This window comes from Gallinula chloropus, assembly GCF_964237585.1.
Source record: "Gallinula chloropus genome assembly, chromosome: 22".
NCBI lineage: Eukaryota > Metazoa > Chordata > Aves > Gruiformes > Rallidae > Gallinula > Gallinula chloropus.
In genome coordinates this window covers 789,082-812,590 of record NC_140107.1, presented here as the reverse complement: position 1 = coordinate 812,590, position 23,509 = coordinate 789,082, and the positions used below count along the sequence as shown (strand labels likewise).

Here is a 23,509-nt window from a genome sequence, read left to right as displayed (position 1 = left end):
GTGGATTATCGTGGCCTAAATGAAGTCACTCCAGGTATGAGTGCTGCTGTACCAGACATGCTGGAACTGCAGTATGAGCTGGAATCAAAGGCAGCTAAGTGGTATGCCACAATTGACATTGCAAATGCTTTCTTCTCAATACCACTGGCGCCAGAGTGCAGGCATCAGTTTGCTTTCACTTGGAGGGGCATCCAATACACATGCCTGTGCCCTTGCAATAGCAAAGCCTTCTGGAGTGTAATAAACCTTGTATAATCAATTTGTTAATCAAACCGCTCGGCAGTTAAACTATGTTGAGCTTTGTAACTGAGCTGTTATCAATGGCAATTGATGTGAGGGTACAGGATCACGATATATAGGGAGTGTAGTTATGCAGTGGAGTTATGGGAAGCAGCTCTGGGAACTAACGGCTTGTGAAGGACAAGAGAGTCTGTTTCTTTTTCTTTCTTTTCCATAACAAAGGACTTACTTGTGAGAGTCTCATACTATCTCTGGGAACAAGGATTCGAGGGCAGGATGGCATCTACCACCGATACATTGTTTATCCCCTTGCTACAGAAAAGCTGATGGCTAACAAGGACACCAATTAGCTCAGACTGATCAGAACACTGCAAGCTTGCAAGACCCTGCCATTCCAGGCGAAAGTTGAGAAGTACATGGTGAGGAGGACTCATGGCTTTCTTCCAAGGACCACCAGAGACCCTCGCTCACAGTTCTTGGAAGGATCTGCACAAGCGCAAAGGACTGATAAGCTCATGAACATGTGAAGCCAGAGTAGGTGGGTTTAGGTAATAATTATGTAGAGGCGTTAAAAGAATATTCATTGTTTTACTGTCTAAATGTAGGGTCGGGCTGCTACATGGGTGTGCGCTGTTCGTGGAGCAGAGACTGCTGGGCCTCCCAGGGCTGTTTTCCCTGCTTCATACTTGCTCAAATAAATTCTATTTGGATACTCTAAACTAGAGAGAACAATTTGTCACTGCTGTTTATAACAGTCCTCATAGTCATTAAGCATGGTTGACTCTTTGCACCCATCCCAGGTGAGGCCACCATGTGTCCTACCCCTGTCCTACCCGTGGCCTCACACTCCCCACATCCCAAGGAAGAGCCCTGAGACACAGGTGAGGGTCAGGATCTCCCTGCCCACGTGCTGGGGGTCAGCACTTGGCATTTCTGCTCCATCAGACCAAGCCAGGGTGTCCTGAGCATCAGAGCTGCCTGCACTTTGCCTGTGTTTGTCCTCAAGGCCTCCAGTTGTCTTCTCTAACCAGCCCATGGGGAGGCTTTGTCAGGAATGGCTCCCAGGGGCCTGTCAATGCTTCAAGGTACTTTGGGCATTACATCTGACTTAACTTCTTGAGAGGTTTCTTCACTCTCCCCTTGGTATCTGAGGTCTGTGGAATCAGAAGAAAAGACACCATGGAGCTTATTAACATCGAGAAAGCCATTAGAGCATGTCTCTTCAAGTCTTTCTCATTAAAGAACTCACGACTTCTACAACTAATTGGATTTAAGGTTAGCTTAGACAAACTAGAAGAAAAAAAAAAAAACAAGAACTAAAAACCCTTCTAAAGATGGAGTGGTGATAACGTGACTTATATAGTTGGTCATCTGAGCAGTTTATTGGTGCTTAAAAAATCCAGTCATCATTTTCCACAGGGCATCCTTGAGCTCCTGGTTCCTCATGCTGTAGATGAGGGGGTTCACTGCTGGAGGAAACACTGAGTAAAGAAATGACACTGCCAGGTCCAAAGACATGTATGAGAAGGAGAAGGGCTTCAGGTTGGCAAACATGCCAGTGCTGAGAAGCAAGGAGACCATGGCCATGTGAGGGAGGCAGGTGGAAAAGGCTTTGTGCCGTCCCTGCTGCGAGGGGATCCTCAGCACAGCCCTGAAGATCTGCACATAGGACACCACAATGAACACAAAACAACCAAAAGCAAAACAGACACTGACTACAAGGAATGCAGTCTCCCTGAGGTAGGCATCTGAGCATGCGAGCTTCAGGATCTGGGGGATTTCACAGAAGAACTGGTCAACAGCATTGCCATGGCACAGGGGGAGTGAAAATGTACTGGCTGTGTGCAGCAGAGAATAGAGAAACCCACTGCCCCAGGCAGCTGCTGCCATGTGGACACAAGCTCTGCTGCCCAGGAGGGTCCCGTAGTGCAGGGGGTGGCAGATGACAACGTAGCGGTCATAGGCCATGACAGTCAGAAGACAGTACTCTACAACAATCAAAAATACAAAGAAAAAAATTTGAGCCACACATCCTGTGTAGGAAATGGCCCTGGTGTCCCACAAGGAATTGGCCATGGATTTGGGAACAGTGGTGGAGATGCAGCCAAGGTCAGTAACAGCGAGGTTGAGGAGGAAGAAGTACATGGGGGTGTGGAGGTGGTGGTCACAGGCTATGGTGATGATGATGAGGCCATTGATTAGGAGGGCAGCCAGGTAGATGCCCAGGAAGAGCCAGAAGTGCAGGAGCTGCAGCTCCCGTGTGTCTGCAAAGGGCAGGAGGAGGAACTGGCTGATGGAGCTGCTGTTGGACATCTGCTGCTGTCAAGTGTGGAGACCTGTCCAAGGAAGAAAATGCACAGTGAGAAGTTAAAGAACTCTTCTTTGAGGAAAAATTCTTCTAATTCATGTTGATTCTCTGTATTCAGGAGGACTTTTGTCAGGTCCCTTTTGGCAGGTCTGCTTTGTGCTGGCTTAAGCGTGCCACTGCTGGGAGGAGGGTCATCTGTGGCTCTCAAGAACTAAGTCCTGCCTGGCAGCAGTCAGTACATAGAAGGATGGTGTGATCTCAGACTAAATCCTCTGTGGATAGGAAGGAGCTTTTCAGCACTGTCACTCCAATTTCACCTGAGGGCAGAGCAGAGCTTTGGTAAGGGTGGGACAAAGGCAGCAAGGACAGGAAGGGAAACAACAAGAAACTGTCCAGCCAGGGCAGCAAGGACAGGGACAGACAGACAGGTACTTGCAGGTTTCTCAGACTGAAAACGTGGAAGTCTTATCTCAGAGTCTGTGCTGGGTGGCAGAAACCAGGGGCTTGCTCTGGGAAAGTATCAGCATGGTGGGTGATGTCAGGGAGGTACCACATCCCCACTGCCTGGGCATTGCTGAGAGCAGCTCACTCTTCCTCCTTGCCAATGTATCTGCTGCCTGCAGCTGTCCCTGCATCTGCTTCTCTTTGCCCATGTCACCTCCCACTCTGTGCTCACAGACCTCATCCAACCTGCCCTGTGCTCAGCTCTGCTCTGCAGACTCCTCCTGGCATCAGGGCACTGCCCTGGGAACCTCTGTGTGTGCAGGACTCAGGAGAATCTACAAAGTCTTAATAAGAATTGAGTTTTCATTGCATATTCTTTGGGGAGAAATAAGTTCTCATCTACCACAGCACAGCATACGGGAGAGGAACAGTCAAAGCAGTCACTGCCTTGCAGGAAAATGCTTTCTTGATTTTTTTTTCAAAGTCCCTTTAGAATGTCTCAAGAATCAGCTGGAGCTGGAAGTAAAGCTGACCCAGGCAGCATTTTCTTACAGAAGAAGGAACCTGTGCTGCCCTTCCCTGGGTCACTCCTTCAACCCACAGCTGCTGTCTCTATGCTTGTGGAAAGCCCACCAGGCAGGCTGAGTTCTCTCCCTGGCAGCAGCAGAGTCCCTGCCCCAGCACACAGATCCCGGGCCACAGTGACCCTGCTCACAAGGACAGCCCTGGGCACCCCTGGGTGCACACGCTGCTTCACACCTCTGCAGCCATGCCCAGGAGAAGACAGCTGTCCTGCCCTGGTCCTCTGATGGGGCAGAAGAGCATCCCTTCCAGGCAGCACTTTCTGGTCCTAGAGAGAACCTGTCCTCCTGACAGACCCCACACACTGCCCCATGTCCCAGCTTTAGGAGATCCCTCCAGGAACAGAACCTGCATTGCCCTGCACTCACAGACATACCAGGCAGAGTGCTGTGGAGATTTCTCCTCCAGTGAGCTCTCAGCATCCGTCAGCTCTCTCAGCCTCCCAGGTCTCCCCTCAGTGCCTACAGGCAGTGTCCCCAGCCCTGTGTGCTTGGCAGAGGAGCTGCTCCTGGGCACAGCTGTCTCTCTGCAGCACTGCAATATTTCTGAGCTCCCACTGTCCATCCCAGGAGCCCAGCCCAGCTCACAGACCAGCAGGTGAAGACATCATACACTCCGTCCCCTCTGGACTCCTCCCTAGAGCTCCAGGGAACCTTCTTGGAAAGAAACTCAAGTTCTCACTGACTTTCCCTCCCTTGGCTGGGAAGAAATCCTTGTGTCCAGCAGAGTCCTTTCTCCTGATCAAACCAGAGCTGGGCAGGACAATCACCTTTCCTTGTCTCTGCATGAGACAGGACCCCCAGGCAGGGACAGGCAGGGGTCTCTGTCCCCCTGCAAAGGTTAAGGAGCATGGCTGCCTGGGATCTGCTGGTCCCAGTACCCATGGGAATTACTGAGGGTGGAGGCCAGGAGAGAGTTGCTCAGACACCAACCCCTGTTGTCGCCTGAAGGTGGTCCAAGAGATATGAGTGGGTTCAAGGTCCAATAGAGCAAAGCTGCCTGGGATGAGGAGCATTTTTGAGCCTGGTGGGGAATTCCTTTGGCCAAATGAAAAGACACCAGATGGTCAGAGTTACGACCATCCATACCCAGAGGCACCACTTGTCCAACAGCAGCTCCATCAGCCAGTTCCTCCTCCTGGCCTTTACCGAACCCATGGGAGCTGCAGCTCCTGCACTTCTGACTCTTCCTTGGCATCTTCCTGGCTGCTCCTCTGGGCAACAGTTTAATGATCATTGTTCCAGTCTCTCCAACATTTCCCCCGTCCCTCAGCAGCCAGTCCCTGGCTGGCAGAGTTTGTGGAAGGATTTGAGCAGGTCTTAGGGCAGTTATCACCTCGTTCAGCCTGTGACTTTACAGCTGCACAGGCAAACAACCCTGGCAAACTGACACGCCACCTGATCGATGGGTGCCTTGACTACATCATCCCAATCCCATCCCCATCCCAATCCCATCCCATCTGCCCTGGATCTTGCCAGGGCAGAATTAACCTCCCCAGGCAGGCAGCACAAGTGAGCTGAGTTAGCCCAGGCTGTTTTCCACACCACTTGACATCACTGCCCCAGACATCACTGTGGCTGCCCAGGCCTCAGAAACCACCACCACAGCTGAGCCAGAAAGAACCCTTACAACAGGCACTGGAGCTACCCGTGCCTCAGAGAGTGCAGCTCCTCCAGTCTCCCCAACAAGCACCATGGGTACTCAAACCTCAGAGGCCAACCCCAGAGCTGATCCAGACAGCCAACCAGTACGACTGTCAGTCACCTCTATCCAGAAGAAGAAATACATGGAGAAATCAGTCCACATCATGAAAGATGGTGATGAACTGGGACCATTGCAAGGCCCTGAAGAGGCAATACCAGAGGTTATAACCCGACACTTGTCCTAGAGCTGAGAGACATGAGAAAAGTCTTCAGCTGCCCTCCAGGGGAGCACTTCATCACCTGGCTACTCCGATGCTGGGACAATGGGGCACGCAGCAGGGAGAAGGCAGGGAGGCCAAGCAGCTGGGATCCCTGTCCAGAGAGGAGGCAGTAACAAGGCAATTGGAAGGAAGTCTCAAGCCCTCAGCCTCTGGAGGTGACTTCTACCATGTGTAAGGCATGGTACCAGTTCATTGAAGATGCTGTGTATTGGCCAGACCAGTGGATGACCATGGAGATATCCATTATCTGAGGGAATTAGGCATGTGAGAGATGATTTAGTGTGATCCTGATGATCTGCAGCTCCATGCATACTGGGCATAGACTTCCTGCAGAGAGGGCACTTCAAAGACCCAAAAGGGTACCAGTGGGCTTTTGGAATAGCTGCCTCAGAGACAGAAGACATTGAACAGCTCTCTCTTCTGCCTGGACTGTCAGAAGACCCTACTGTTTTGGGGCTGCTAAAGGCTGAAGAACAACAAGTACCAATTGCTACCATGATGGTGCACAGGCAACAATACCACACCCAACAGAGACTCCCTGATTCCCATTCAGAAACTGATCATCAACTGGAGAGTCAGGGATTGATTGGTAGAACCCGCTCACCCTTCAACAGTGCAATCTGGCCAGTGCAGAAGCCCAGTGCAGAGGGGAGGCTGACGCTGGACTATTGTGCCCTGAATGAGGTCACGCGGCCTCTGAGTGCTGCAGTGCCAGACATGCTGGAACTCCTGTATGAACTGGAGTCAAAAGCAGCCAAGTGCTACACCACAATTGACATTGCAAATGCTTTCTTCTTAACTCCTTTGGCATCAGAATACAAGCCACAGTTTGCCTTCAGTTGGAAGAGAATCCAGTACACCTGGGATGACGGCTTCAAGCCCCACCATCTACCATGGACTGATCAAGACTGTGTTGGGACAGAGTGAAGCCCCAGAGCACCTGCAGTATATTGATGACATCATGGCATGGGACAACACAGCAGAGGAATTTTAGGAGAAAGGGAAGAAAATGATCCAAATTCTGTTTACAAGCTGGTTTTGCCATCAAACAATAAAACCAGTTGGCAAGAACAGACGAGGTTATTCCTGCTTCAGGCAAAGACAAACCCATTTGTGGGATTGGTTTAACTCAGGGACCTGGGTGCACTTGATGGGTGATTCAAAAGGATAGAGAACTCCAATGTGTACCCTGAGAGGTAATAGTTCTAGGTGAGGATAGCCCCTAAATTGTTGGTGTATAACAAAATTGCTCCATGGCAGATGGTCTAAATAATAGATAAATGATGTTATGAATGTCCCCAATACTCTGAAAACATGAGATCCAGAGGCATGATGTCAATGGTGTGGAAACAGGGGTGGATAATGTCCTGGTTATGGCCAGGCCAGACCTCACCTCCCCAAGCAGCCAGCACAGGTTGAACCTGAGTTCGCCTGGGCTGTTTTCCACACCACCTGACATCACTTCCCCATCTAAGGGGCTGGCTGGGGAGGGGTGGTCATGGCACGGTGCAGCACTCTGTTGTTGTTGGGTTTCTAAATTACTCTCTGTGCTATCACTGGGTGTGAGTGCAATTGGGGCTGTTATTGTTCCCCTTTTATGGTGCTTTTGTCAGTAAACTGTCCTTATCCCAACCCACAGAGGCTCTGTCTGTTTCTCCTCCGGGAGTGACTGAGCAGCATGTGGTGCTCAGCCATTGCTTGGGGCTGAACCACCACAGTTTCCAAGCCACAAGCAGCGAGCTACTCTAGGAGAAGGTGGTGGGAAACTGTGTCCAAGGCCTTGCTAAAGTCAAGGTAGACAACATCCAGAGCCCTTCCCTTGTCTAAGAAGCAGGTCACCCTGTCATAGAGGAAGATTTGGTTGATGAAACAGGACCTGCCCTTATGAACCTTATGAAAGCTGGCTGGGCCTGATCACCTGGGGGTTCTTCATGAATTGGATAATGCTGCTCAGGATGATCTGCTCCATCAGCTTCTCTGGGACTGAAGTCAAACTCACAGGCCTGTAATATCCCTGATCATCCTTCTGTCCTTCTTATATAGGGGGTTACATTGACTGATCCAGTCAGCCAGGACTGATGGAAAGTGGCTTGGTGAACACCCCTTGCCAGCTCTTTCAGCACCCTTGGCTGCATCCCATTCAGCCCCACAGATCTGTGCACACCTCTGTGATGCAGCAGGGCCATCTCCTTCTGGATTGAGGTGGGGTCATTCTGTTCCCTGTCCCTGTCTCCGAGCTCAGGGAATTGGATTCTCTCTGTACAACTTCTCCTATTACTAAAGACAGTGGCAAAGATTTCATTAATCACCTCAGCCTTGTCCTTATCTTTCCACAATGTTTCCTCCTGAATCTGATAGGGGATGGAGGATCTCCCTGCTCTTTCTTTTATTTAATTGGAGGCCAGATGAGTTTCTAGCTGGGCTTTGGACCAACAATGAGGAGAAACTCTCATCCTGTTGTTCTTCCCTCAGCATTACACACCCCACGCTGCCCCAGGAAGAGCCTGAGCAATGCCTGAGGGGCAGGACATGTCTTTCCTGGGGCTGGGGGTCAGGGCTTGGCCTTTCTGCTTCATCAAACTAATACAGGGCTTTCTCAGCATCGCAGCTGCTTGTACATTGCCTTTGCCTACCAGCCAACATGGCCTCCAATTACCTGTGCTAACGAGTCCCTGGGGAGGCTCAGCCAGCAATGGCTCTCAGCGGGACTCATTAATACTTCAGGTACTTTGGCTTCTGCTTTTGACATGGAGTTTTTTGTGTAATTTCCTCTCAGTAACTGAGCTTCAAGGACTCAGCACCAAACACACCCCAGGGCTCATTAAAATTAAAAAGCAAGCCCTAACGACCTATGTCTCTTTGTGTAATTATCTTCAACTCTTCAAGAGATGTACAGATCATTGGAGCTGTTTCAAAGAGAGCTCAGAGTAAAATTGATTTCTTTTTAAGTGTGTAGGTTGTTATTTTCACTTTAGAGGAGAGGTGACAACGTCTGACTGAAATTGATCCAGGGTGTCTCATAAGGAGGTCTGGAGTGGTCCAAAAAATGGTCCGTTGAGGCAGTGGGGACAACCTTGCTGCAAATCTCCACAAGCCCACCATGACTCTCATCAGCCAACTGGGACTTGCATCCCTTGTCCTTACATCAGGTCTCTCTGCTGCACTCCACAGTGGGGCTTTACAGCCCCTCTGTACCAGCTCCCCTGCTTTCCTTAGAGAACTGGCTGCACACAGGCAGCACACAGGGAGTTATTTTCCCAACAACAAAAGAAACCTGACAAGATTCACCATTAAATTAAACACTCCTCACTCTATGCCAAGTCAATTTGACACCAATGAGATTCACCTGCCTCAAAGCTTAACCATGTGAGAAGTGTTCTAGTGAGAAAGGAGAATATGAAATCACTGAAATTCAAGATCTGGCTAAAGACAGAATGAGTCAGACAACTGCCAGAAAGGCAAGGGTTTAACTCCCTGAAACTCAGAGCAGCAGCTGGATGGTTGGGAGGTGTCTGAATGGTCCAAGGGGAAGAGAAATCTGTAGAGCAATCACAAGTGCTGGTGTGCAGATCCACTGCTAAGTGGTGCTTTCTGTCATGGTCATAGAATCATAGAATCTCCTGAGTTGGAAGGGACCCATAGGGATCATCCAGTACAACTCCTGGCTCCACACAGGGCCAGCCAAGTCAGAGCACGGGACTGAGCGCATCATCCAGATGCTTCTTGAACTTGGTCAAGCTCAGTGTTGAGACCCCTTCCCTGGGCAGCCTGTTTCAGTGCCTGACCACCCTCACAGTAAAGAAGCTCTCCCTCATATCTAGCCAAAACCTCCCCTTGCCACAGCTTCATACTGTTCTCTCAGGTTCTATCACTGGCTACCAAAGAGAGATCAGTGCCTGCCCCTTCTCTGCCCCTCCTCAGGATGCCACAGACTGCAATGAGGTCTCCCCTCAGCCTCCTTTTCTCCAGGCTGAACAAACCAAGGGACTTCAGCCTCTCCCCATGAGACTTCCCCTGCAGATTCTTCATCCTCATTGTCCTCCTCTGGATTCTTTCCAGTATTTTTATGTCCCACTTGTACTGTGGTGCCAAAAACTGCACCCAGCACTTAAGGTGAGGCTGCCCCAGCACAGTGTAGTGCAAGACAATCCCCTCCCTGGACCGGCTGGCAATGCCATGCTTGATGCACCCTAGGATACGCTTGGCCCTCCTGGCTGCCTGGGCACACTGCTGGCTCGTGTTTAACTTGCTGTTGACCAAGACCCCCAAATCCCTCCAGCGTCTGACCCCCCAGTCTGTATGTGCAGCCAGGGCTGCTCCTTCCCAGGTGCAGGATCTGGTGCTTGCCCTTGGTAAACTCCATGGTGTTGGTGACTGCCCAGCTCTCTGATCTGTCCAGGTCTCTGCAAGGCTTCTCCACCTTCAACAGAGTCAACAGCTCCTCCCAATTTGCTGTCACATGCAAATGTAATTAAGACACCCTCTAGTCCAGTTGTCTGGTCATTTATGGAAACATTAAAAAGAATCAGAGAATCACCAGGTTGGAAAAGACCTTTAAGATCATCAAGTCCAACAGTTCCCATCCTGTGCTAAACCAGATCCCTAAGTATCTCATCTATCCTTTTTTTCAACACATCCATGGAGGTGGCTCAACCCCCTCACTGGTGTTGTTTTTGTTTAGGTGTGGCGACCTGGTTCAGGAACGGCAACGGCACCACACTCTGGCAGCACGGTCCATCAGCTCACAGACACCAATGTGGTGGACGGCAAATGGTGTTTATTAGAGAGGGGCGCGGGGCTTTATACCCCAGGTATAGGATGTCACTTCGTCTGCTTACCTCACTGGCTACCTACTATTGGTTACCTAAGGAGAGGGGGGGTTCCTACCTTTCCGTACAGCCCGAAATCTTCCGACCGCAAGGCCCTATCTACCGACATTTCCCCCATCCCTGTGCTCACTAAAACTACTCACAGTGCAAAGTGCAAGGTGCAAAAGTGACACACAACACTGAAATATAACAAGGTGATAGCTTATAACAGTGTTGGACTACAATAGTGACAATATGTAATAGTGATAATACATAATAGTGATAATAATGGTGATAATATATAATAGTGATAAGTTATAATATTGATAGCTTATAATAGTGATAGCTTATAATGTTGATAGCATAAGGCACATTAAGTGAATGATAGTCAGAGGTAGCCTAGACAGTAGGGTGTACTAGGGACAACTACAGAGCAGTAGAGGTAGTGCTCAGTGGTTACTTTCTTAAAGCATCTGTCTGTTTTCTACAAAGAGAATGTTAACCCTCTCTAGACGACTCTTGAGAAATGCTGTGAGCTTGTTCAGTACACAGGGTCTGAAAATCAGTGCTATTATGATCATTATGACTGGTCCCAACAAGGTAGATATTAAGGTGGTTAGCCATGGTGAATAACTAAACCATGATTCCAGCCATCCTCGTTGGGCCTCTCTCCTTTTTTCTCTGAGCTAACCTTTCTCTCAGTTGAGCCATCGAATCCCTGACTCAGCATAAAAGCAGCATTCCTCTTTCAAGGCGGCACAAAGGCCTCCTTGTTGCGTGAACAGGAGGTCTAATCCTCGTCTGTTCTGCAAGACAACCTCTGAGAGTGAAGAGACAGATTGTTCTAAGTGGGTCATAGATTCCTCGAGTCTTTGCAGATCTTCGTTGATGGCAGTTTGTAGTCGAGCCAGGTCTCGCTGATGGTTCACCAGAGAGGTCACTCCTGTAGCTGTACCAGCTACTCCCAGGCCAAGCAGTGTTGCTATTGCCAGTGCTGTCAGTATTTCTCTCTTTTGGATCCTGTTGTCTGCATCTCCCCAGTAATAGCTCATTTCTTCATACGAATGATATAGGACCCTGGGAACAATCAAAATTTGTGCACAAAAGTCAGTTGTGGAGTTGAAACGCTCAAGGGACACACAGGGGGTTAGCCCTGTCTGATGACAGATCCACATCCCTGATGCGGATGGAATTGCCCATTTATGGGTTCTATCGATCGCAACCGTTTTTGCACAGACCGCACTGTTCCAGCTCGCTAAGGTGGCATTGCCAAAACATATGCCTTGGCCTCTAACCTGGTCCAAAGTGATTCCTCTCCCTGGTGTATCCCACCTGCACTGAGTCGGGTTATCTTTCGATGAATAGCTAAAAGGAGTGTTGAGGGCAATACCCTCATAGTAAGGGGGATAAGCATCATAACATAGCCAACATGCATTAGTAAGATTGGGGTTGGATTGATTCAGTGATTGGAAAGTAGCATCTAACACACCTAAGAATGATTTGCCAGCCAAAAGGTTAGAGTCTGGGATTGAATTGCCTAAGGGAACCTTTCGTTTCTCTGGTAGGGGACTGGTTGGGGCAGAAGACAACTGTCAAATTGTCTTTTCCTTGTTGGTTATTGCTTTTGATGCCAACATTGGGACCGATTGCTGAGGTGGTTCTCAGGTCCTTTCTTTTAATAAAAAACAGTCCTCCCCTATTAATGCCACCTTCCCAGTACCTAAAGCCCCAGGTTTTGCCACTAGTCCATCCCCAGTCATTCTCATTTGTTACATTGAGTATAAAATATTTACGTAACTCTCCCTCCTTAGGTCTTCTTACACCCAGAGCCCTCCAAGATCTCCCCACTACCGGTTTTTTGTACCTAACGCAATTGTGAGGTCTGAGTTGCATTCTGAGGCACCTGTCTGATCTTGCTGCTGGTGTCCAGTCAGAGGCTATGGTCTCGCATCCCCAAGTAGGACAATAGTATTGACTAGGGGAGTAGCACTGAGGTCTGCCTGGATTAAAGCTAGGACATACATAGTACCTTGCGTCCCACCGACAAGGGTCCACTGGGAAAAGGCTACAGAGGTGCACCTTAAAGCTAGGAGGGCCTGAGGTGACGATTTTCTGGAGTATTTTCTGATTCTCCATTTCCTCATCCTCCCATCTTCCTAACGTCCATTCCCACGGTCGATGATCATACAGACCTGTAGTTGGCACAACAAACCCTAAAAGTAAAATCACACAGAGACATTGTGGCCCTTTGGCACAGGGACTGTTTTGCTGTTGTTTGGGTTCTGCTGGTTTGGGAGTCTTGGGTGCAGACGGGATGGTTGCTGGGTTGTCATCCTCCTCAGCCGCGGGGTAGTATCAGCCATAGGGGCACCTTATGATCCAGTCCTGTGGACAAAGACTCTACGACCGGGCCTTTTGCTTCTGGAGGCAGCGCTGAAGAGTCTACTGCTGCTTGGAGGTGATCCACAAATTGCATGAAGCTTTCGCTTTCACTCTGCTTTATTGTGGCCCATGGTGATGGCCTAGTGATGGTTCTAGAGACTGCGCTAATAGCTTCTCTGGCTGCACGAGTAGTTGCTGCGACCTCAGGGGCCCGTAAGCCCTGTGCTTGTGCCTGAGGGTTAAGCATTGCTGGATCTGTACCCATTAGTCGCTGCAGGCTAGAGCCACTCAGAGCATGATTGCTCCCAACTGCTTGGGCCAGTAGCCTCGCACAGTTCTCCTCCCATTCTTGTTTAAAAACGATCATTCCTGCCCCGTCAAAAATCAGTCTACAAGTTTGTTTTATATCAATGGGAAGTATATTGTCTCCCCCAAAAACCCCATCTATGAGGGTGGAGACCATGGCCGAATTAAGCCCCTTATCCGCAATTGTGTAACGATCGCTTGTATATCCTTAGGGTTTATTGGCGAGTGAGCCCTCTGTCTCCCGGGCATCACCCGGACCGGGAACGCTGACGCGGCTGATGGTGCCCAGTCGGCACACGCAATTTGTATTTTTTTCCAATCCGTAAGAGGAATATTTTCCCCTAGTGATTCTTTTGTATTTTGGATGCGAATATTTTGACGTATGATTTTGTCTATTCTCATGTCCTCCTCTGAGTCAGAATCGGTTGTGAGCTGCTCGCCCTGACTAGTTTCCGAGTAGGAGCCGGAACTCGACTGACTGGCCATTTCCGGTGTTCCCCTCCCTTTTGTCGGGCTCCGACCCCGCCCACCAGCTTTGTGGGTGGATCCTTGTTCCCTCCCCCTCGACCCGCCCCTTTTCTTGAGCGGGTTCTGATTGGGTCTCCACCTGTCGCTCTTGTTCTTGTCCCTTCCTTCTCTATCTCTACCACCCTTCTCTTCCCCTTCCTTTACACGTGATCTAGGCAGCTCTAGAATTTTCTCCGTTTTTGCACGCGGTCCCCACCCTTCTCCGCCGGCGCGGAGCACATGGGAGCACATGGCAGTGGCCATTCCAGAGCCCTGGCCTCCTCAGCTAGCCCACCCCAGAAAGATTTCGCTCCCTCCTGCCCCTCTGTAAAAGTTTTTGTTCGTTCCCACTCCTCTGCAAAAGTTTTAGCTCTCTCCTGCCCCCCTGCAAAAGTTTCAGCTTGCTCCTGACTCTCCGTGAGCGGATCAGGGTTCGGGTGTGGAGGCGGCGTATCGCCCTCTCAATCTTTGGGCTTGGCAGGCTTATCATCGTCTGGGGGCTGCAAAGTTTGCGTAGCCGTCCCGATTCCCAATTTTGGGGTGACCAACAAATATTCTTTCACAGCCCACCAAGTGTTCTGCTCTTGTATCACTTTCCGGAGTGCCTGCACGACCCTCCCCCACGATTTCAGATTTTTCCCGATGCCTGAGGACATAGTTTCCTCGGCTAAAGCTTTAGTACATTTATCCCACACCTCAGGATGGAGAATATCAACCGGCTGGTCAATGACCCCGATTTGTAAAAGTCTCGCAACGGCGAGAGTAAAATCTTTAGGCTTACACTCAATACCCCACTGCTTATGCAATTCCAATACGACCTTCACAAGGGCTTCCATCCTCCTTGCGGGTCCGAGGGCGTCCCCTCCGCTGGGCTGGTCCTGCCACTCCGGCCGCCGTTCACCTGACGCAGGCGAGTCTCCCAGGTTTATGGCACCAGATGTTGCCTCTTGCTAAGGTGCGGCGACCTGGTTCAGGAACGGCAACGGCGCCACACTCTGGCAGCACGGTCCATCAGCTCACAGACACCAATGTGGTGGACGGCAAATGGTGTTTATTAGAGAGGGGAGCGGGGCTTTATACCCCAGGTATAGGATGTCACTTCTGCCCGTTTACCTCACCGGCTACCTACTATTGGTTACCTAAAGAGAGGGGGGGGGTCCTACCTTTCCGTACAGTCCGAAATCTTCCGACCGCAAGGCCCTATCTACCGACACTCCTTTGAAATTTTCATCACTCAAATAAAACCTCTCCAATTAGTTACCCAGGTCTTAATGTTTTTAAAGTAAATGACTTGAATAGACATGCTTGTAAGGTCTTTCTGTATGATTAATGAGCCCCATGGTGTCTTTTCTTCTGAGTCCACAGACCTCAGATACCAAGAGGAGAGTGAAGAAACCTCTCAAGAAGTTCAAGTCAGGAGTGTCATGATCCACACCAGATAGACTGCTTGGGCAGAGGTTAAACCCTCCTGCGTTCCAACCGACCTCAGATTGCTCTGGGTGGCTGGGGGTGGCTGGGCTGAACCCCTGAGTGATGTCCAATTAGGTGCTTTATTGTGAGGAGGTGTTCACAATTCTTGGGAATAGAATTAAGACTGAAAATGCAGTCAAGGTTTAAGTCACTTTATTTGGCCTGCAACAAGTGTGCAGGAGAAGGAGGGGGGTGGGTGGAGGAAGAAAGAGAGAAGAGTGAGAAAGAGAGAGAGAGAGAGAGAGAGATTGCAATATCTACCACCACGGAGCTGAAGTGTCCCATAAGTCCAAATCGACTTCACGTCAGGTTGGGAGTTCCATTAGTTGCTGGTTGTCATGGTTCAGCACTATGTGCAGGGGGGTCGCTCCACTGCGGACATGCACACTAACGTGGCAGTTCTTGGTTATATGTTGCCTCTTTGTCGCGACAGAGGGAAGTCAAGGATATGCTCAATATGAGTAATCAGCAGGCTTCGATTTATGATGGCTAACGGCTTTCTTTTATACTATCGTTAATACATATTAATTGTTACTAATGCATGTTATAATTGTTACAACTTGATTGGTTCTTGGTTAAAGGTTACATCACTCATCTTGCGGTCTGGGAACGGTGCTTCTTTCTCATTCTCAGGAACAGCAGATCCTTGAAACATACATCTTGTTTCTACACCTTGTCACTGTGTAACATCGCTATCAAAAACACTGACCTTTCTCTCTATCATTTGCATCGGGATGGTGCAACACCTACTAGTACTATTAAGTTACACAGGAGACTGCTTTAAAAATGGCTCCATAGAGCCATGGCCTTGCTTCTCACGTAGCCACTCTTCCACACTCATCCAACCTGCTCTGTGCTCAGCTCTGCTCTGCAGACCCCTCCTGGCATCAGGGCACTGCCCCGGGGAAACTCAGGGCTCAGGAGATGCTCCAGTGTCACCATGAGAATCAAGTTTTCATTCATATACTTAAGGGGAGAAAGCCCACAAGAGAGGAAAAGTCAAAGCAAAGACTCTGCTTTGCAGGAAAATGCTTCCTTGATATTATTCTTCAAAGTCCCTCTGGAATTTCTCAAGGATCAGCTGGTTGTAGGGTTGCAGTCCTACATCTTTTCATCAGCCTAGCTGGACGTATGCCCTTCCCTTTGGGAAATGCCCCATCTTTAAAAAGTATAATGATCTTTTCTGTCAACACTTCAGTCTGGTGAAGTCTATTCCTTTTTCTTTCTTTAACTATTTTTGTAGGGAAATAACTTCTGAAAGTCAAAATCCTTCATATTCTTCTTGGACATAGCATATGGCTGAGGAGAGAGATTTCCTGATTATGCAATTGTTTTATGTTTAATTGTTGTTTCTTGTTGCAGAAATCTTTCTGTGCCTGTCTGCAAGGATTATATAAGGAAAAGTGTTGGGAGTCCCAGGAGGCCAGCGATGGAACTGCTGGGCTTGGGGAAGAGCAAGGTTCTCCATGCAGGGCTGGATCTCAAGAGACTGCTTTTCCTGCCTGTCCAGAACTCTTTAGGAGACCGATGGAACAACATCCATTGTAGAACGCTGCTAAAACCTCTTCAATAAACTGAAACATGGCAGAAATTAAACTAGTATGAAAGCAATCCTCCACTGTGAAATTCCTTTGAAATGTCAGGCTGACAAGCCTGTAGTTCCCCTGGACCTCCTTCCAGCTCTTCTTGTAGATGGGTGTTACATGTGCCAGCTTTGAGTCAGGCAGAACAACCCCAGTCAGCCAGGACAGCTGGTAAATGAGGGAAGGTGGCTTGGTGAGCATTTCTGCCAGCTCCCTCAGTACCCTCAGGTGTATCCCATCCCAAACCATTGACTTTTGAAACCATCAACCCCTTGTCTAGTGTAGATCAAAGCAGCTAAGCAGGTCACTTGTCAATTATCCTAGGATTATAGGGGTTTTGCTCTACTTCCCATCCCCACCTTTCCACTCAGGGTCTGGGCACCAGAGGATATCTGGGCTTACTACTAAAGACTGAGGCAAAAAAAGTGTTAAGTACATCAGCTTCTTCATCCTCTGTCACAATGGTTCCCTCTAGATCCAATAAAGGTTGGATCCATGGCCCTCCCCTATTTATAGAATTAATTCTATAATAACTAATTCTACAGAATTAATTGTATAAATACATTAATAACAAAAGGAGCATCACAAAGAAAAGGTGTGAGGGCTAAAAAATCTCAGGTAGCCCACTAGCAGCCCCTGTAACCTTGGGGGTCAGGGATTTCCTGGCCAAGAGAATGGTCCTAAGAGTGAGTGACGTCATTTTGTGTCTCTACTAGTGTCCTCCTTGAACATTCCAAACGTCCAGCAATAGCTCCCAAATAAATCTATGAAGGTTGAATGATGTTCCTGGCCTGAAACCTCCCCAGGAGGAGGTTTCACTAGCAGCCCCAGTAACCTTGGGCTGAAGGCATTCCCAGCCAAGGGAATGGGCCTGTAATACCAGACATCATTTTGTGGCTCTACCAGCTTCCACCTTCAAACACACTAATGATCCACCAATATATCCCAAACAAAAGATGCAAGGGCTGAGTGATGTTCCTGACCTGAAATTTAAACAGGTAGCCCACCAGCAGCACCAGTAACCTTGGGGCTTAAGGATTGCAATGCAAAGGGAAAAGTCCTGACAGTGCCTGATGTCATTTTGTGGCTCTACCAGCGTCCACCTTCGAAACTGCTAAACGTCCAGCAATAGCTCCCAAACAAAAAGGCCAAAGGCTTAAAGAGGTTCCTGGCCTGACACCTGCCTTGGTAAGGCACTAGCAGCATGAATAACCTTAAGGCTCAGCACATTCCCAGCCAGGGGAACGATCCTAAAGGTGCCTGACATCATTGAATGGCTCTGCTATCCTCCACCTTCGAAATTGTTAAACTGCACTAGTAGCTCCAAAACAAAAGGTGCAAGGAATGAAAGAAGCTCCTGGCCTGAAACCTCCCCATGTAGACTACAATCAGGACCACTAACCTTGGGGCTCGGGGATTTCCTTGCCAATGGATCAGTCCTAACAGTGCCACATTTAATTTTTGGGTTTTACCATCATCTGCCTTTCAATATGCTATACGTCCTCCAATAGCACCAAAACAAAAGGTGTGAGGGCTGAAAGATGTTCTGGAATGAAACCTCCTCAGGAGTCAGACAAGAAGAAACAGTGGCATCAGAGCTCAAGGTGTTCCTTGCTCAGGGAACGGTCCTAATATTGCCTGATGTCATTTTCAGGCTCTACCAGTGTCCATCTAGGAAACTGCTAAATGTCCTCCAGTAGCATCAAAAGAAAAGGAGAGAGGGCCAAAAGATGTTCCTGGGCTTAAACCTCCTCAGGTATCCCATAAAACATCCCAACATTTAAAAGGTAATAAATACAAGAAGACCAGACTGCCTGGGGTAGGCATCTGAGCATGTGAGGCTGAGGATCTGGGGGATTTCGTAGAAGAACTGGTCACCAGCATTGCCCTTGCAGAGATATAGGGAACATGTCTTGGCCGTGTGCAGCACAGCACTGAGAAACCCGCTGCAGCTCCCGTGTGTCTGCAAAAGCCAGGAAGAGGAAGTGGGTAATGAAGCTGCCCTTGGATAATCTGCCTCTATGTATGAAACCTTCTGCAAGGAGAAAAAGGCAGTGACAACTTTGGGCACTCTTCACTTAGCAATCCCCATGAGGCCTGAGGCACCAGGAGGGAGCCTAGAAGAACTGCTCTTCTGCTCAGATGGGTCAGGCCCCTGGGATGGAGGGAGCTCATGGCAACTCAGCAGCACTGACAAGAGACAGCTCTGCCAGGAGCAGCTCCTCTGCCAAGCACACAGGGCTGGAGACACTGCCTGTAGGCACAGAGGGGAGACCTGTGAGGCTGAGAGAGCTGATGGATGCTGAGAGATCACTGGAGGAGAAATCTCCACAGCCTCTCCCTGGTATGTCTGTGGGTGCAGGGCAATGAAGGTTCTGTTCCTGGAGGGATCTCCTAAAGCTGGGATATGGGGCAGTGTGTGGGGTCTGTCAGGAAGACAGGTTCCCTACGCATCCAGGAAGTGCTGCCTGGAAGGGATGCCCTTCTGCCCCATCAGAGGGTCAGGGCAGGACAGCTGTCTTCTCCTGGGCATGGCTACAGAGGTGTAAAGCAGAGGGTGCACACAGGGGTGCCCAGGGCTGTCCTTATGAGCAGGGTCACTGTACCCTGAAGTCTGGGTGCTGGGACAGAGACTCTGCTGCTGCCAGGAACAGAACTCAGCCTGCCTGGTGTGCTTCTATCAGCACTGCAGAAAGAAGCTGTGGATGGAAAGTATGACCTATGGAAGGACAGTTGTAGGGTGCTTCTGCTGGCTCTGGACACATCCATTAGTGAGGCTGGCACTGAGCTGGCCTTCACTTCAAGGCTCCCATCTGTAGGACATGGACTTCCCCTCTTCCAGCAGTAGCACGCTGAAGCCAGCACAAAGCAGACCTCCCAAAAGGGACCTGCTAGAGCTACCTGAACTAAATTAGAAGTATGGAATTTTCTTTTTCCCTCAATGAAAAGTTCTGTAACTTCTCATTGTGCTTTTTCCTCCTTGGACAGGTCTCCACACTTGATGGCAGCAGATGTCCAACAGCAGCACCATCAACCAGTTCCTCCTCCTGCCCTTTGCAGACACACGGGAGCTGCAGCTCCTGCACTTCTGGCTCTTCCTGGGCATCTACCTGGCTGCCCTCCTGGGCAATGGCCTCATCATCATCACCATAGCCTGTGACCACCACCTCCACACCCCCATGTACTTCTTCCTCCTCAACCTCTCTCTTACTGACCTTGGCTGCATCTCCACCACTGTTCCCAAATCCATGGCCAATTCCTTGTGGGACACCAGGGCCATTTCCTACACAGGATGTGTGGCTCAACTCTTTTTCTTTGTATTTTTCAGCTCAACAGAGTACTGTCTTCTCACTGTCATGGCCTATGACCGCTACGTTGCCATCTGCCACCCCCTGCACTACGGGACCCTCCTGGGCAGCAGAGCTTGTGTCCACATGGCAGCAGCTGCCTGGGCCAGTGGGTTTCTCCATGCTATGCTGCACACAGCCAGTACATTTTCACTTCCCCTCTGCCATGGCAATGCTGTTGACCAGTTCTTCTGTGAAATCCCCCAGATCCTCAAGCTCTCCTGCTCAGATGCCTACCTCAGGGAAACTGGAGTCATTGTGTTCAGTGCCTGTTTGTATTTTGGGTGTTTTGTGTTCATTGTGGTGTCCTATGTGCAGATCTTCAGGGCCGTGCTGAGGATCCCCTCGCAGCAGGGACGGCACAAAGCCTTTTCCACCTGCCTCCCTCACCTGGCCGTGGTCTCCCTGTTTCTCAGCACTGGCATGTTTGCCAACCTCAAGCCCCCCTCCCTCTCTTCTTTATTTTTGGAACTTGCAATGTCATTTCTTTATTCGGTGTTTCCACCAGCAGTGAATCCCCTCATATACAGCATGAGGAACCAGGAGCTCAAGGGTGCTGTGCGGAAACTGATGACTGGATGTTTTTAGCAGCAATAAACCACTCATATCACCAACCTTGTAACTCACGTTACAACCACTCCTTATTTCGTAGGGATTTTAGTTCATGTTTTCTTTTCTTTTTTCCTTCTAGATAATCTAAGCTATAATAACTTGTTCCATGTTTATCCTATTCCAAATGCAGTATCTCTTGGTCTTGTGAGACCAAGACACTTCCTATTGACAAGCTGTGCTCTGTTTGCATCAGGTCTGCCTGCAATGGGCCACAATGTTTCTTTCATTTTTTTTTACTTTCCTTACATTTTTAAAAAACTTCCAAGCACATCTTCATTAGTGGAATCATTTGACAACTTGTCTGAAATAGCAATGCTTCCCCACCATGACAGAATGGGAATGTGCAGGATTGGAACCGATGGCAGCAGAAGAAATACTCACCTTCCCCTGTAGCCGCATTACTGTCAGTCTGTCTCTGTCATCTCCCTCATCATTCAGGTGTTTCCACCTCTCCTGATGATACAGACATGAGTAAGGACATCTATTCAGCAGACTAGATGTATGTAAGCACTTCACTTTGCTCACAGCTTTCCACCTCCGCTTGCTCTTTGGTCTTTCAGGTGCCACTCAGCTCCCTGGTGTCTGCTGGGCTTGGGGTGGAGCCCAGTTCTCCAGACAGGCTTGGGTCTCAAGAGACTGTATTTCTTGCCTGTCCAGATCTCCTTAGGAGACCCATATCCATCACAGAATGCTGCTGTCACTGCTTCTATCAACTGAGCCATGACAGAAAATACCTGTGACTGAAAAAAGGTCCTTCATGGGAAACTCCTTTGAAATCTTCATCACTAAGGACCTATATAAAATCCAATTAGTTGTAAAAATCTTGAGTTTATCAATGAAAATGAGTTGAAGTGATGCTTGTAAGGGCTTTCTGGATTTTAATGAGCCCCATGGTGTCTTTTCTTCTGAGTCCACAGACCTCAGATACCAAGAGGAGAGTTAAGAAACCTCTCAAGAAGTCAGGACTAATGCCCAAAGCAACTTGAAGCGTTAACAGGCCCCACTGGGAGCCATTACTGACAAAACCTCCCCATGGGCTCGTTAGAGCAGACAACTGGAGGCCATGAGGACAAACCCAGGCAAAGCACAGGCAGCTCTGATGCTGAGGACACCCTGGCTTGGTCTGATGAAGCAGAAATGCCAAGTGCTGACCCCCAGCCCCTGGGCAGGGAGATCCTGACCCTCACCTCTGTCTCAGGGCTCTTCCATGGGATGTGGGAATTGTGACAGGGGTATGACACATGGTTGCATCCCCTGGAGTGGGTGCAAGGAGGCAATGATGCTCCATGGCTGTGAGGACAATGTGTCTTCTCTGAGGCCTCTGTAGCAGGGACATTAGCCATAGCCAAGGAGGTAAGGACCTCCTTTCTATCGGGCCCTTTTAGCCTCTCTGGAACCCTTGGCCATCTGCACCATGGCCCATTCACACTGTCTGTGCTTGTTCCCCTGTAAATTGCAGGGCACCAAACCCCTTCCCCACCTCGTTGTCACCCCAGGATGTCCCTGCCTGTTCTGCTGTCTCTGCCTCCTCACCAGCTGTTCCCACAAACACAAAGGCACCAGCTCATCCACACTTCCTCTGAGTGACATTTTGCACCACAGCACTACCCTCAGAAGGACGTTTCTTTATCCTCATGCCCACTCTGACCTTCAAAGCAGCAGTTTCAGTGAACTTCCTTTCTTATGTTCTTTCCTGGTAGCACAAAGAGGGCTTCCCTCAGCCTCCCCTTCCCCAGGCTAAAGAAGCCCCGGGTCTCTCAGCCTCTCCCCACAAGACCCCTAACCATATCTTGGTAGACATTCTCTGCCCACATGACAGGTGCTCTTAGTGCGCAGCCTGGGGAGGTTTCAGGCCAGTAATAACTTTCATCTCTCACAACTTTTTGGGGGGGGCTATTGCTGGATATTTAGCATTTTTGAAACATGACACTGATAGAGCCAGAAAATGATCTGAGGCACTGTTAGGACCCTTCCCTTGGATAAGAACGTCTTGGGCCCCAAGGTTACTGGTTCTTCTAGTGTGCATCCTGGGGAGGTTTCATGCCACAAACCTTTTTCAGCCCATGTACCTTTTGCTTGGGAGCTACTGCTCTACATTTAACAGTTTACAGGGAGAAGCTGGTAGACTCTGAAAACAACATCAGGTGCTTTTAGGACTGTTCCCTTGGCTATGAAAGCCCTGAACCCCAAGGTTACTGGTCCTGTTTGTAGTATACATGGGGATGTTTCAGGCCAGGAATGTATCTCTTCCCTTGCACCTTTTGTTTTGGAGCTATTGGTGCAGTTCAGCGGTTTTGAAGGTGGAGGACTCTACAGCTGTGCAATGATGTCAGGCAGTGTGAGGGTTGTTCTCTTGGCTCGCAATGTTCTGAGCCTTAATGTTACTCGTCCTGCTAGTGAGTTACCTAGGGAGGTTTCAGGCCAGGATCATCTTTGGCCAGCGCCCCTTTTGTTTGGGAGCTATTGCTGGACACATTGAAGTTTTAAAGGTGGATGCTGATAGAGCCCAAACTTGACATCAGGCATTGTTAGGACACTGCCTTGGTAAGGAGAGACCCAAGCCCCAAGACTTCTGGGGCTGCTAGAGGGCTAACCAGGGAGATTTCAAGCCAGGAACATCTTTCAGCCCTTGTCCATTTTCCTTAGGATGTCTTGCTGGATATTTTGAAGTTTCAACTGTGGACACTGTTGGAGCCTGAAAACAATGTCAGGCACTGTTAGGACTGTTCCCTTGTCTAGGGATGTCCTGATCCTGAAGGTTACTGAGGCTGCTTCTCCACCCCCTGAAGAGGTCTCAGGACAATGACATCTTTAAGCTCTCGGACTTTTGTTTGGGAACTGCTACTGGATGGTTTGAAATTTTGAAGATGGACACTGGAAGAGCCTGAAAATGACCTCAGGCAATGTTGGGATGGTTCCCTTGGCAAGGAATTCAGCCCTTGCTCCTTTTGTTGTGGTGCTATTGGTCGATGCAGCTGTAGAGTGTGAAAGCCCTG

The 23,509-nt window shown here is 49.3% G+C and overlaps 2 protein-coding genes across 2 annotated transcripts; one reads left to right on the top strand and one right to left on the bottom strand.

The window, feature by feature from the left end:
- Positions 1–1,620: 1,620 nt before the first annotated feature.
- LOC311199959 (olfactory receptor 14A16-like) lies at positions 1,621–2,553 on the bottom strand (the record flags this gene model as incomplete). Its single annotated transcript, XM_084274112.1, has 1 exon — positions 1,621–2,553. The coding sequence occupies one exon, from the start codon at positions 2,551–2,553 to the stop codon at positions 1,621–1,623; it is 933 nt and encodes a 310-aa protein (XP_084130238.1).
- A 3,810-nt stretch (positions 2,554–6,363) lies between these two features.
- LOC311199958 (olfactory receptor 14A16-like) lies at positions 6,364–20,489 on the top strand (the record flags this gene model as incomplete). The annotated part of the gene is made up of 2 exons (XM_084274111.1): positions 6,364–6,421; positions 19,615–20,489. 2 exons carry the CDS (start codon positions 6,364–6,366, stop codon positions 20,487–20,489), a joined length of 933 nt encoding a protein of 310 aa, XP_084130237.1.
- Positions 20,490–23,509: the final 3,020 nt, after the last annotated feature.